This window comes from Oryza glaberrima, chromosome 1, assembly GCF_000147395.1.
Source record: "Oryza glaberrima chromosome 1, OglaRS2, whole genome shotgun sequence".
NCBI classification, from domain to species: Eukaryota; Viridiplantae; Streptophyta; class Magnoliopsida; order Poales; family Poaceae; genus Oryza; species Oryza glaberrima.
In genome coordinates, this window is record NC_068326.1 from 825518 (window position 1) to 839968 (window position 14451).

The 14451-nt window shown below is 45.2% G+C and overlaps 2 protein-coding genes across 3 annotated transcripts; both read right to left on the reverse strand.

Moving 5' to 3' along the window:
- Positions 1-4635: 4635 nt before the first annotated feature.
- LOC127758283 (beta-1,2-xylosyltransferase XYXT1-like) lies at positions 4636-8228 on the reverse strand. Of its 2 annotated transcripts, none has more exons than XM_052283889.1 (6): positions 7796-8228; positions 7641-7712; positions 7447-7536; positions 7101-7286; positions 6716-6961; positions 4636-6170 (listed from the first exon to the last, which is right to left on the reverse strand). In XM_052283889.1, the coding sequence occupies exons 1-6, from the start codon at positions 7983-7985 to the stop codon at positions 4936-4938; spliced, it is 2019 nt and encodes a 672-aa protein (XP_052139849.1). In that variant the 5' UTR covers positions 7986-8228; the 3' UTR covers positions 4636-4935. The 2 variants fall into 2 exon arrangements, with proteins under 2 accessions (XP_052139849.1, XP_052139848.1); XM_052283888.1 differs by having other exon boundaries at positions 4636-6176; positions 7796-8227.
- A 3665-nt stretch (positions 8229-11893) lies between these two features.
- Positions 11894-13658, reverse strand: LOC127760253 (uncharacterized). Its single transcript, XM_052284479.1, has 2 exons — positions 12308-13658; positions 11894-12087 (listed from the first exon to the last, which is right to left on the reverse strand). The coding sequence occupies exons 1-2, from the start codon at positions 13517-13519 to the stop codon at positions 12043-12045; spliced, it is 1257 nt and encodes a 418-aa protein (XP_052140439.1). The 5' UTR covers positions 13520-13658; the 3' UTR covers positions 11894-12042.
- Between the last annotated feature and the right edge of the window lie 793 nt (positions 13659-14451).

A 14451-nucleotide genomic window follows, 5' to 3' on the forward strand; every position in this document is an offset into this window, starting at 1 on the left:
TGCAATTTACTCTCTTAGATTAGTCAGTGCAGAGATGGAGAGAAACTCAGAAAAGGAAGCCCATGTGTGAAAACTAAAAAAGTGAGAAGTTAGAATTACTAGTATAACTTTATTTCCTTATTTTTAGATGTTATTGAATTTCTATACTGCCACATACTACTGTACTGGTGTATCTGAATTTCTGAAGACCGGTATACGAACGTAACGAACCTCTGAACTTCCAAGTTGGACGGAGCACCTGAATACGGAGACTGGATGGGCCCAGTCTAGATCGTATTCAGTGTTGGAACCCAGTAGCTTACATGGGCCGGACTGGATGTATTACGAGCAGGGCAATTGCGTGGACGGATTGGGCCACTAAAACGAGACCTTGTTACTGTGGGCTGAATATGACTGCGTGCGATCCATATAATTGCTGGGCCTTATCTCTTAAGAAAAAAAAGAGAAAAACCTATGGTGGGCCTAATACCTAGATGCAGCCCATTTAGGAATGGCCAGTCCCGTCCGTACTAGTTCAGCACGTTTGAGAGTTGAACAGATAGAAATAAGAACATCTTTCATGCGCACGTTTCTTGAATTTTTTCAAAAAAAAAAAAAATTCTACAGAGAAGTTGCTTTAAAAATCATATATTAATCTATATTTTTAGGTTTAAATAATTAATACTTAATTAGTTATGTATTAATAGCTTATCTCGTTTAATGTTTGTTCTCAATCATCCCTATTCTTCTTTTCTCAAACACACAGGACGTAGGAGTGAGTATTCCAGGTACGCCGCTGTAGGCGTGGCAGGCAGCGTCACCACCTGCACCATTGTTTTTCAAGTACTCCCCATAAAAATAAAGATTAAATACGGACATGTAAAAAAATTATGATTATTTAAGTTTTAATTATTTTAAATATATTTATCTAATATTTTAAAGCAACTTTCATGTTGAAAGTTTTTATTGTTTAGCAATTTGAAATATGTGTTAATGACAAGTGAGATAAAATATGTATCTTAATAAAAAAAACGAACATAACCTCAAGCAATACGTAGCAAAATAAGTTTGTCTTATTTTACTACTATATAGTGCTCCCTCTATCTCAAATTATAGCCGACCATTTTTTTTGGAAAATCAAACTTGGTAGCTTTTGACTAATAATATGGTGCTAATTTTATATTAGTTAGGAATATAATATATAATAAATTATTGGTCAAAATATGTCATTGAAAACCTTTAAAAAATATAGTATTATAATTTGAGACGAAGTACTGCTTTTGTTCTTAGCTTGTTCGATCTTGAGATGAAAATCACACAAGCTGACCAACTCCACCAAAGCCTCCTAGGACGCGAGCAATGGTACGGTTGACCCGATCGAATTCGTGGCGTGGTTTGCTCCCATTCTCGCGCCGCGCAACATGGATGCAACCCATCAACTTTCAAGACGTGCGTGCAGCAACGTCATCAATTTTAGCTTTGTTTTAGTTTAGTTTGGCAGTTGCAACGCCGGCCGGCCGTTTATTAATTTCTTCTTCCAACTCCGATCCTCTCGGCTGAATGATACGGATCCATCAAAACGGACAAACCGACGCACCCCCTGTCTACTTCCTCCGTCCTATAGAAACTCCTTCTAATACAACGAATTTAAACGACATACATCTATTGTTCATTGTGCATGCATCAAATAAAAAAAGGAGATTTGGAGGGAGAGACATTCCTTCAAACATTTTCAAAGAAGAAATTATAAGCGTGTTGAAGATTGAACATGAAATCTTAGGGTTGAAACTATGTATCGCGGCCAAGACTGTAGTGCTCATCTCTGACCCTGATAAGCTACCAAACTCGATCTTGACAGGCCGACATACTAGTGTGTTTATGTCTGTGATGATCAGCCACTACAAAGTCAGACAGCCATGGACACACAAACACAAGCATTGGTCAGAGTTTGGTATCCAAGAGGATCAATTCTACCACGAAACCAAGCTGCATGCTCCTCGCGTCAGACAATCAAAATGCACAAGTCTACAAACATAATTCGGCAGCGTTCGGCAGTGCAAATAACTCATCTCAATCACCAATTCTTCTTCTTATTATTATTCTTCTTTCAGAGTTTGTAGCATGCATGAATCATGGCCTAGTTTAACTGGGTCAAACCGCGGCCTAACTTCACTCAACATTTACATAATCGTGCAGGTTTATTCCAAGCAGCTTCAATTCACACACATGACTTGCAAGGTTGGTTGGTTCGGATCCTGACTTTCTACAACTACAGTGTTCCACAGTGATGGGGATGGACCAGCCCAACCCCAACCCAAAACCGAACCGACACTCGATTCAATTCACACACATGGCAGATATATGGTGATCAACAATTGGAAGCAAAGAACAACAAGCTAGTGCTCCTAAGAAGGAAGAATCTGGATGGAAAGGCTGGAAAGCAGACGGTCCATGCTACTCTGCCTGATTGCCATTGCCTGCCTCTCTCTTCTCAATTCTCATCGCTTTGCAGCTCCAGTCCGTCCACAGATTAACTTTCCAAGTAGTATCAACCTTTTATATTTTACTGGTCATCACACTCACTGATCACTACTCACAGTGCTAGCTATAGATTCCTTGATTGATGGCCCCATGATCCCTTTCAACTATTTTCTAGCCTTTCTTTTGCCTGCCACCTCACTCTCTTCCTCTAATGGCTCCAGCCTGCCAAATGCTGTTCAGTTTAACTCTTGCACATGGAAACCTCAAGATTGTCATGCTACTAGGTTATAAACCAGCACAAAATTAAAAGTTATCAACCACCTTGTTACGAGTAGTAAATTGGGAGTATCTGACACGCAAACAGATTATGCACATTTGGCTGTTTGTCCATGTGTAGGTATCTTGGAACAAAGGAAGATCGTTAATGAAAGCATGGATGCTTAAACTATTTTTACAGTCGTCGACAAAGAGCATATTCCCTGCAGATCGACAGACACGTAGTTTGCGAGATATACTTGTTAATGCAGTGATTATCTCAGTGAGATCAAAAACTCCATAAACATGGTACTGATCCTACTCTATGTACTCATCGCACACAGATTGAAATTGGCTTGTACTGGGAGGAACACATCATCACTCTTCCTATGAAATTGTCGGTGACAAATCTCCGATTATTGACCAATACACCAATCAGTGAATGAATGAATGAATGAATGAATGACTGAGTATGACGGTAGCAATTGCTAGCTCAATATATCACCATCAGTTGGGCCCCAAATCGCACATGCTGAAAATGGCCGGATGATTACTGATTCAAGGACCTGTCTGACTATCTTGTTTACCAGTATTACTCATGAAACAGCCTGACAGAGAGTGACAGTCTCAAGTGGTCATGCAGTAGTAGTAGCACTGATACTGTATATTAGCAACAAAGGTGTATACATATACTACTATTCAAAATCGATCGATTCAACACCAATCGATTTCATATGCTTGATCAAATGAATGAAATAATTGGTGGTCCAAAGCTAACACGCAGACATAGCGTGAGATCATATCGATCCCCATTACACGGCCATACCATATGGTCCTTAGCCTGTACTAACAATTAGTACTACTCCAGTGTACTAGTAAAATACTGTAATGGTATAGTGATATTGCTACTAGATAGTAGTATCAGTCATTACATTTGGTCGTCTGCCCCTGAACACTAGTACATTAGGTGCTTAGTACTAATTGCTACCATGATCTGATTAGCAAAAAACCAGTACATTCGTTATGGTTATCATCAGTGGTACTAACTGCAATCTTCAATTCGTACTTTGGAGGTTTAAGACCATTAATTATTGAGTGATCTGTAATCCTTTTTTTTCAGATGCATTTTGCAGGTCCATTAGTACGTCCTACTCTGATTTTTTTTTTTTTTGGCAATTTGGAACTCGAGGACTAGCTCAGCAGCAACGTGCAAGCTGCAACTGTGTTGGAGCTCACGTTCCTGGTCCAGGGAGATGGAGGCCACCGACGATTCATACCTTCACCGTTGCTTCATTGTTTGCACGATCTCACATGCCTTTCTCAGGTTTATTTTATACAATTTTTCCCAGCAGAAACCTAGCTTGGCAGGAGCATGTGCTTGGTTAATTTAGTTAAGAATGCATGTATTAGGCATGCTGATTGCTGGACTAGTCCTCACTGAACAGTGAACCCTGCTCCATAGATTCATCCCATTGATTGATTTTTAATTACTATAGCGCAGTAGCAAGTGGCAAGATGGTAAACCTGACATGTTTACATGGAGCAGTTCACCAATCCAAGCAATAGAAATGCGAGCTTAAAGAAACTTTATTGTGGAGTACAAAGTTATTTTTATTGGAGGATGAACAACCATAGTTGACCATCTAAGACCAGTTGTGAAGTTACTATAGTGCTGTCCTTGATTAATTGTCCGAGCAGCTAATTACATTTCTATAGAATGAGCCATCTGAATTAGTAGTACAAGTGTACAACTATCTATGTACACATGTCCTTGATTCTCGTATACCATACCATCATGTAATTTATTAATAAAGTATCTTTTTTGACCGTACATAAATAATTCTATGCTGTACTATAAAAGAAAAAAAGAAGCAAAGAACAGTTGTTACATTATGAGATCTGGGGAAAAAAACCATAATCTAATTAAGCCTCGTACACTTTTTTGGGTTTTGGCTACTATAGGAGTATACATGATCAACTCAACTACCACTCATGAAACTCATCTTCCAATCGAGATAAAAAAAAAAACAAAGAGATGAATATAGTATTGCTGCTGATCTCCTCCTCTGAAATATCATACATTTGGTTGATCTGCTAACTGCTACAGTCTACTTTTACTTACTAGTGAAAAGATAGTAAAAGAAGAAAATATTAAAAGATCAAGAAGATGGTGTACATTGATGCATCCATGGCGATCGATCGAAGAAAAATTCGAAATGGCTAGTTGTGTGTGGTGTTATTGTTGCCGCTGTTCTTGCGGAGGTGAGCAATGGCCTTCTTGAGGATTGGTCGGAACCTCTTCATGTCGAGACGAACATCCTGCTTGTCGAGGTAGGCTTCCTTGAGAGAATTCCAGCCTTTGGACTTGACGCCATCGGGGTCGGTGAAGATGGGGTGGTCGCGCGGGTACTGATCGATCAGCGTGCTCTCCTCCGGCGTGATCCGGTACTCCAGGTACCGGAGCCCCATGTCCCTGGACGGCCCGCGGAAGTAGCCGGCGACGAACTCCAGCCCGCCCAGCGGCACCACCTGGATCACCACGCCGCCGGTGGGGAGGAACACCATGTTCGTCAGCCCCGCGCCGTGCACGCCCACCATGGCGTCGCACGTGTTGGCGAGCTCCGCGAACGGCGCCACCTCGTGCTCGCCCTCCGACACCACCACCTCGAACCCGGCGCGCTCCGCGCCGCGCACGATCTCGTCGGCGTTCACGAACCGCCGCGTGCGGGCGCGCGCGATCACCAGGAGGCGCGGCCGCCACGGCCGCCGCGGCTGATGCTCGCCGGACGCCGGGAACGGCGCGTCGCGGGGCAGGCCGTAGGTGGCGCGCATGAACCGGGTGAAGTCGACCATGGTGTAGCCGTTGGGCGCGCGCGACGGGTCGATGCTGAAGTCGGCGTGGCATGTCAGGCCGACCTGGACATGGCGGAAGCAGTGGACGCGGCGGTCGTCGTCGAGGTTGATGAGGTCGTAGTTGGAGATGGCCTTGAACACCGGCAAGAACTTGCCGAGCCACCACATCTGAAAGTCGGACACCAGCAGCTTCACCTCGCCGGAGTACTGCCTCGCCGTCAGGAACAGCGGCAGGATGACGTCGGTGTACGCGTGGAAGTAGTTGCCGGTGTACCCGCGGTCGGAGAACACAAGCCCGGGGACGTCGTGCCGCTCCGTGCACGCCGGCGCCGCCGCGCTCGCCGCCGGGGCGGGCAGCGACTGCACCGTCAGCACGCGCACGTGGCGCATGGCGTTCGGGTCGGCCTTGCGCGGGTACGGCTTGATGTGCCACGACTCGGCGCGGAACGTGCGCTCGTCGGCGGGGCCCGGCGGCGCCACCAGGGAGACGGTGCCGTTGGCGCCGGCGACGCGGACGTCGCCGTCGAGCTCGCACCAGTCGATGCGGCGGTTCGACCAGAGATCGCACAGCGGCTTCCACTCCTTCCGCCGCGGCGCCGCCTCTGAATCTTGGGAGGACAATCAATCAATCAAACCACGTTGCATGTTAATTATGACCCAGAAATGCAGCAAGAAAGATTGTAGATTCGCAACCAAATTAAGAACACAAAAAACAATGTTGTTGTAGACCCTACGAGATGAGAAATGGTGAGAGGATAATCAAATGAAAGACACTGAGAGGCCTAGAAAATGGGGGCTATCAATAAGCTAAGGCCATGGGATGATGATGCTACATTGCTCTCCTCTCAAGAAAGGTGAACAAGGCACAGGATGAAAACAAAAAAAGGTGGTCCAGAACAGAACAGAACAGCAAGAAGGTGAACGTTGGGCCTTGCGTTGGGATAGGCAAGACATCAAAAATGTGTGTCCAAAAACTAGTCTCCACAATCCACATTTTGCAACTACTCCATGTACATCCAGAATTTGTGCTCAAAATCTCAAATGTGTAGCTAAAAAGACCAGCAGTATGCCAGTAGTACTTGGCATTTTCGCAAATAAAAAAGGCATCTTTTTTTAGCACAAGGAAAAGTAAGGAGGAACTAGATACCTGTCTTAACCACTGGAAATGTTGGAATCTGCTGAACAGGAGGAACTTTGGCCTCTGGAACAGCTGGAATTTGCTGAGCAGGAGGATCCTTTGCCTCTTGAGTAGGAGGAATCTGCTGAACAGGGAGAGTAGCAGGGTCGGATGGAACCACAGAGGGGGAGCTGCCATTGTTGCTGCTCTTCTCCGGAGAAGGATTAGTAGCAACAGGAGCAGTCTCCTGGACTTTCAGCTCCTCATCCTCAAGAACTGACCAAGAAGAAGAAGAACAAAAAAACAGCTTGTTAAAAATCCTGCATTTCCCATTTCTGACAGAAATGAAGGGGGAAAAAAACTTCTCATCTTGGTTACTTCAGAGAAGTTGAATTGGTTGTGGTTTTTTTTTTACCTGAATCCTGTGTGCTGTTTGTGGGTTCCTCTGATGACAAGGGAGGAAGAACAGCACCGACAATTGCGTCATCATCCTTGGCAAGAGCCTCATCTGTGGAAGCAGACACGCTTGCATCACCACTATCCTTAGCAAAAGTCTCATCTCTCTTCTTCCTCTCCACCACTGATGCATTGTGGCCCAAATCTAAAGTGGAAAAGAAAGAAAGAAAGAAAACAAATCTTTTTCAGATTGTCTGAACTTTGCGTGTGAGCCAGTAGAAGTACCAAAGCAACACACCAAATTCGAATTCGATCCATGCGCAAGCAAAATGATCTGCAAATGATTGCGAGTTGGAGTTGTTTACCTGGCCCCAAAGAGGAAATCTTGTCGTCGCCGTCTGTGTCGAGCACCTGAGCCTTGCTCCCTTCCCTGGACATTGCATCTCGGTCTAAATCTAAAGCAGGGAGGGGAGAGGAGAGGAACAAGAGACAGTTCGTCAACTCCTCGATTAGTACAGCAAGTGAACCTGTCGGGACGAATGAATCGCCGCTTTCTCACCTAGCTGCTGCTGATTGGAGCCGTCAGAAGAAGCGTTCATAAACCCAGCTGCATTCTTGGCTGGAGAGCTTACTGCAAGAATCCATGGCGACAAGAGTGAGATACTAGACAGGTAGGCATGGAGATGCGTGAGGAGGAGGAGATGGGCGGCGTACTCATGGCGATGTGGATGGCGTCGAACTTGGCGGTGGAGAAGTAGGCGCAGGTGACGATGAGGAACCCGGCGACGAGGCCGAGGCCGAACCGTCGGGGCTCCACGCGGCTGAGGTTCTTGAGCAGCTTGGCGTCCTGGTGGTGGTGGTGGTGGCCGCCATAGCTGTACCCCGCCTTACCACCGCCCTCCATGGCCGCCGCCGCCACCTCTCTCTAGACCTCTCTTGGCAAGCAGCACGGCTCACTCTCTCTATATAGTAAAACTAGTAGTAGCTCACGACCTCATGTGTGTGAGCATGAGAGTGCAGCGGTGAAGGCTTAACTCACCGGAGCTTAAGTAGATAGTAATTGGAGTGCTCGTGAGCTTGCTTGCTTGGGCTTGGCGATGGAGGGTGTCAGCATGTGAGTGTGAAGAAGAGAAACAGGGGAGGTCGTGGAGGCCACCTCCATTTATTATTTCTCCTTAACTCGTGGCTTTCTGTTCTTTTCCGTTTTTTTTTCTCCTCTCTTTTTTTTTTCTTTTCTTCTCGTCATCTTGTTTTCTGGCCTAAGTACTTCCGTTTTTTCAGTGTGTAAAGGATGGAGAAGGCTGACTTTTTTTTTTTTAGTGAACGGAACCGTTTCTTCTCGCCGGCACACGCTTCCAAAACCTCTAATATAGAGTAGCAATTAAAGATGAAATTAGACCCAATTTAGTACTACGAATCAGCTTGTTATTAGACCTAACCTAATGATATGAATCTGGATAGGTAATTAATCTCATCCTAGATAATTACCTGCCTAGTTTGTAATAGTGTTATCCCATCCTTAATTGCTACTAAAATTGGAGTATGTTTTAATTCTTGTAGAAACTTTATATATATTGATTTCTCATAAAATTATTTTAAATCTATTATTAAATTTATATTATTTAATTAATTTATTTGTACCATCAACTATTTATTACAGGCCATATATTCAGCTATTCATCCATTTAGAGAGAAAAAAATAACACACACACACAAATAGCAAGGGCCCCTTTTAATTGCAGGATTGAGAAAACGTAGGAATAGAAAAAACGTAGGATTTTGATAGGAATGTAAGTGTAAAATAGTGGATTGCAAAACTTAGAAAAAACATAGGAATGACCGTTTGATTGAACCGCAGGAAAAAACGCAGGAATTGGATGAGAGAGATAGACTCAAAGAAAAGTTACCAAGAGGTTGAAGCTCTTGCTAAATTTTCTCCGAAATCTATATAGGATTGTCCATTCTATAGGAATTTCAAAGGATTCGATATGATTCAATTATTTGTTTTAAAGAGCTTCATACAAAATTTTCCTATAGGATTGGAATCCTCCAAAATTCCTATCCTTTTCCTCCAATTCAAAGGGGACCTAAATCAATAATGTACTGACGTAATATGAGGTAGGGGATGTAGCGTGCGCAAGTTGTGGCTCTGACTGGATGCATATAGTTTGTGCACTGCGTGATTGATTGGCAATTGGCACCGACGAGAGCATAGCAGCCGGATCAACACACGGCACAGTCAAGATCTGCAACTCTGAGCTTCTGATGAAGTTCTGAACTGATGAATTAAGATTAAGAGGGAATCTCTCTGCTACTGGTTCCCATCTAATGGCCTGGTTGATCTCTCTATTAGGAGTATCTGAGGATGATGCATTGTACATCTTTCCAGTGATGAGTGATTGAATGATTGGCTAGTACACATACGCGCCCATCTGATCTGATACGGCCAGCAGAATCTGCTTCTGTACTGAAATGCTGCTGGTACTGGTTACAGATTGATTAGAGATAATTGTCAGTGTATTGCCTCCCCTAGATGGCTACAGTAAATTGCAGCTAATCGTGTGACTCATCGGTTTCACTGAAGAAGCACTGATCAGTTAGTTAACACATGCGTGTTGCATTAGTCTTTGTTGGGCTGATCCATCCATCCACAAATTACGGCGGCTGAAGATGCTAAAGGAAGGAGAGGCTGCCTCCAAAGCTGCTGCTTCCTTCCGTGCTTTCTGTGTCCGTTTCCACATGGGTCCAACTCCAACGTAAGGGACCAGATGGATCAGTCAGAGGCAGCACCACACACAAATGGAAGCCCATATCTTGTGTTCTTCATCGTCTTGCCCCTCACTCAATCTCCATTTTAGATAGCTGAATTGAGTGATAGACGATTGCTGAATCATCTGCAGATTTTACAAAGTTGCGAGTAAAATTCAGTTTTAGCAAGTCTGAACTAGCTACAGTATTCTCATATCTCAGTGATGCAGTTTGTTGTCTGGTCCAAATTCGCAGGAGATCGCTTCTTAATCTGCAAATTCGTGGTTAGCGGTTGCTGTCTTATCAACATTTCCTTGCTTTGCGATGTGGTCATCAATACTATTCTAGGAAGGAGTTGATGCATGGTTCTGCAGCCCGTGAAGTCATCACTGTCCACTAACCGTTCGTTCGGTTCTTTGTTTTCAGAAGCAACTTGTCTGAATTCAGTATGTAAAATTTTCACAAGCAGTTTGTCTGAATTCAGTATGTGCAACTTCCCTACAACCAATGGGCAACTACCTACCCCTGTCAACACTGGCAAAGTGCTCAACCAGCTCACTAGTAGATTAATCCAATTACATACAGTTACAGTAGTCGTTTTGCTTGCAGATTAGTACTCAACAGCTAACTTTACTGGACAATTAAAAACTTGCTGCGTCAGGGGATGGCAAGCAAGCAACAAGAACAAAGAGGTATAATACTGCACAGTACTGTATACTACTGGTACTCATACTAGTATCATACAGTGCCATTCTTGGTATTCAGGCTTGGTGAATCAGAGAAAAACAATGGAATCAAATCAGACTAGCTAGGAGAAGATGATTGTGTCACTAGATATGGTAAGTAAGTACAATAGACAAGAACAATAAATGCTGCAAATCGTAGCGATTCAGGAAGTGGTTGCTACGTCCATTCATGAATGATCCGGTCGCACTTGCACATCGCCAACATGTTGAATCGAATGGCATCTTGCTTGACACTTCCCTTTCGTTGATCTCTGAAGGACTGAAACAAGCTTGTATTAAGGGCCCAATGCATAAACAATCGAGGCTTAGTCACTAATCAAATCATGGCGAGAAAAACACATTCGCGGCGTGCCAAAACCACACCAACGACGAAAATGAAGGAATTGGGGCCAACAGCTATGCCTGAACTATGCATGGTTGCTGGCTGGTTTATCGGGCACAAGAGAACAAGTGTTTTTTTTTTCTTAATAGGAAGAAAACAAGAACAAGTGTTAGGTTGGTGCAAGAAGAAGAAAAAGAAAAAAAGGTTCAGAACTTTAGGCTGTTCAAATGTAACGACATCTTCAATACAATACACGGCCTAATAACGGAATCTAATGAGGTTGATTTGTTTGTTGTGATCCAATCGGCATCAGCATTTACATGAGGTTAGGTACAATAAGCACTAACTTGTTCAGTTTAAAAAAATGAGCGCTATTTTGTTGGAATGTCTCATAAATACAAAACCTCCTGCTAGGTTGCTACAATATAACTGACCTGCAATCTGAAGTTTCTGTGCTCAAAATGTACAATAAGAGGCTAGGAACTTGGGAAGATAAGTCATGCAAATCTCTTGGATGATTGGAATTTAGAAATTATATATAGCGGCATGGTACAACAGACATACTACAGGAGAGGAGTGCCATGTAGTGGTAGTGGTACTGTACTGTCGGCAGAGGCAGCAGCCATACATACAGCACAGAGAGTGGCTAGCAAGTGGTGAGTGGGGCCAGTTGTCAGAGAGAGCATAATTTGCGTCGAAATGGCGCCTAACCCTGCCTAAATTCGCCAGTGGATGGACCATCTCGTTCACGTTCAGTCAGACAACTTACGAACAAGATGCATTTACTGGAAATTGGTAACGAGGTGAATTGGGTTTGGGCTTTTCTTTTACCGCACTTATCTGGGCTGGCCGGGATGCTATCACATTTTTTTAGGAACAGTTCCTTCCTCTAAGAATAGAAGTTCAGAGAGATTCCTATAAAATCTTAAATTCATCGGCTCAGACTTCAGAAGTTCAGAGCTACACACTGAATCTGTTATACCATAACTACCGGTTACCATTCAGTTTAATTGCTATTAGAATAAGATCTTCTAGTTAACCTAAACACATTTAACCTTACATCTCACAGGAGAGGTAAGCAAAACAAAGCGACACATGATAAACAGCTAGTGTTAACCACACATGATAAATTTACAGTACAGGATTCAGTCCTCCAACTGCTGCTCATCCTTGGCGCTTGCTTCTCCTCTCTTCACAAAAAACAAAACAAAAGATGTAGTCTGTCAAACATTGTGATTTAAAACTGATCTCAGTGTTGTATATCTAGGACAAAGCTAGAATTAATCATATTGTTTGAATAACACTTTTAATAACATGATGTAACGAACAATATTGTCCATGGATCAATAAATCTAAATCGAAGTACTAGTATATAACATTACAGTTAAGATAAAACTAGTAAAGTTATACCGTGTGGTCCTGTAGGTATGAGCTGAAGTCAGTAGCAATGAGATAGGGTGTAAGCCACCGCAATTCGCCGTGTTGAGATATCTTCGTGAAAGACAGGACCTTGTTCTGCAGAATGTCAAAGCCGATCATATAATTGGCTTTGGCCACCAGTCGATCCCCAAGAACTTGGCCGAATTCATTAACGTGATCAGGTATTGGCTCCTGAAAGATATCATTCAGAACGGCATACATGATCCCATCTTCGTTCACGCTAAGAATAGGAATCGGCATAACATGTGGCAACCCAATCTCGTTGAAGCTCTCGCTCGCCCAGATGTCTCCGACAGTCAATGTCGTTTCCTCTTTCCAGTGCTTGAAATCTGGGGACAATGCCCATATCTTGAGCTTCACCTCGTTCTCGGGACAAGAAGCTTCTTCGCCGTAGCTGATCAAGGCGACGAACTTGATGGCACCAGAGACGCAGCCGATGGAACGGTGCTCATTCGGGCTGAAGCAATGGCGGGGTTTGCCGTGGACGTCGCGGCAGTGGGGCAGCGGGACGAACACTAGCTCGGGGCCTTCCGGCGACGAGACGTGGTCGCAAATCAAGATGCCCTTGAGGAGATCAACCCAGAAGATGCTGCCTTGGAAGGAGAAGGCCGTGTCGACGTGGAAGAAGTAGATCGGGCCACAGAGATGTGGAGGGAGAGGGAGACGAACCGGCGGCGTCTCGGCCCACTCCGACGACGACGACCACACGAAGAGCTTCGCGTCGGGGAGCCCTGTGGTGGAGGAGGTGACAATGTCGGCGAGGATGTAATCATCATCATCATCGCCGGCGGTGACGACGACGGCGGTGCGGCCGAGGGGAAGGAAGGTGGGAGAGCATAGGGAATCGGGGAGTGGGGGGATAGCGGTGAGGTGGTTGTTGGAGGCGTCGTAGAGGAGGTAGTATCGATGGGCGTAGATGACGACGATGCCATTGTGGATGCTGGAGATCTCGCCGATCCCAGCCAGATGCGAGTACTCCGGCGGCAGCAGCATCTGCAGGCTGCTTACTTGAGGTGGGTCGGCGAGGAAGGGGACGGGTTTCATGGCCGGCGCCATCCGCCACTCCATCTCCTCCACCATCTGCACTCTACTCCAACTCCACCCACCGATGGTTAACTCTTTCCCTTCGACGAAAAGCACTATGCGATCGAGCAACACGCAAGGAGGACTCGGGTTCGCCATGAGATTGTTGCTTGACCTAGCTTGACGCGCGGCTAGGGTTTGCTTTGCTTGAACAACAAAGAGAAGGAAGGAATTGGGGAATTGAATTAAGGGGCTATATATATATAATATATATATATATAATATATATATCTTGTGATAGAAAATCACAGCTCCTATCATTCGAATTTTAGACCATTGGATATGCTTTAAGATTTGTGCAGACCCATTTAACCTAAGTCATCTCCTCCTCCCTCGTTCAGATCGCGCCGCCACCACTCCGCCTCCCGTCCTCGCGCGATTCCCACCGCCACCGCCCCATCGCGCCACCGCAGGCCTCGCCGGCTGGCCGAAAAGAGTCAACGGTGCTAGCGAGCCCCCTCCCCCTTCCCCCTCTCTTTCTCCTCGAGGCGGCGACGATGAGGTGCCCCCGCCCCGCCGTCTTCCCCGTCTCCGGTGGCTCCCCGCCGCCGGATCCACAGCCACCGCCCCCGTCGTCGACGCCGGCCCACCGCCCTCCTCCATCCCCGTTGCTTCAGTGGCACCGCTGCCGCCTCGCCGCCCGCTGAAGACCACCGCCCACCACCGGTCCTCTGCCGCCCACGGCCATCCCTCTAAGCCCCGAGGAAACACTGACCCCAACCCTAAATCATAACCCGTATGTTCCCTACTAGAGTTGGGGTGTCACCGGCACCGGAGAAGAAGGGGAGCCCGCCGGAGTTGGAGGAGAGAAATCGATGCACGAAACTTGGTATGGATCTAATGGTCAAAAATCTAATCTGTAAGATTTTATCCCCAAATTTCATTCGAATGACATATAGCAATCTCGTTGAATTAATTTCCTTGTTGTCGATGAGAAAAATCATGGGCTCCTATATATGGCCCATGTATTAACTGCTGCAAAGGAAAAGCCCATGTGTTGAGTGGGGCCGGTTGTTAGAGAGAGTATAATT

Bases quoted from the DNA above. Each gene is read 5' to 3' on its own strand.
- LOC127760253 (XM_052284479.1), bottom strand. From the start codon at position 13,519: ATGGCGAACCCGAGTCCTCCTTGCGTGTTGCTCGATCGCATAGTGCTT. The intron at 12,088-12,307 runs GTATAACTTTAC...TTTTTTGTGAAG, and splicing joins CATACCTACAGGACCACACG to AGAGGAGAAGCAAGCGCCAA.
- LOC127758283 (XM_052283888.1), bottom strand. From the start codon at position 7,985: ATGGAGGGCGGTGGTAAGGCGGGGTACAGCTATGGCGGCCACCACCAC. The intron at 7,713-7,795 runs GTACGCCGCCCA...GGATTCTTGCAG, and splicing joins CGCCATCCACATCGCCATGA to TAAGCTCTCCAGCCAAGAAT. The intron at 6,177-6,715 runs GTATCTAGTTCC...TGTCCTCCCAAG, and splicing joins ATTTCCAGTGGTTAAGACAG to ATTCAGAGGCGGCGCCGCGG.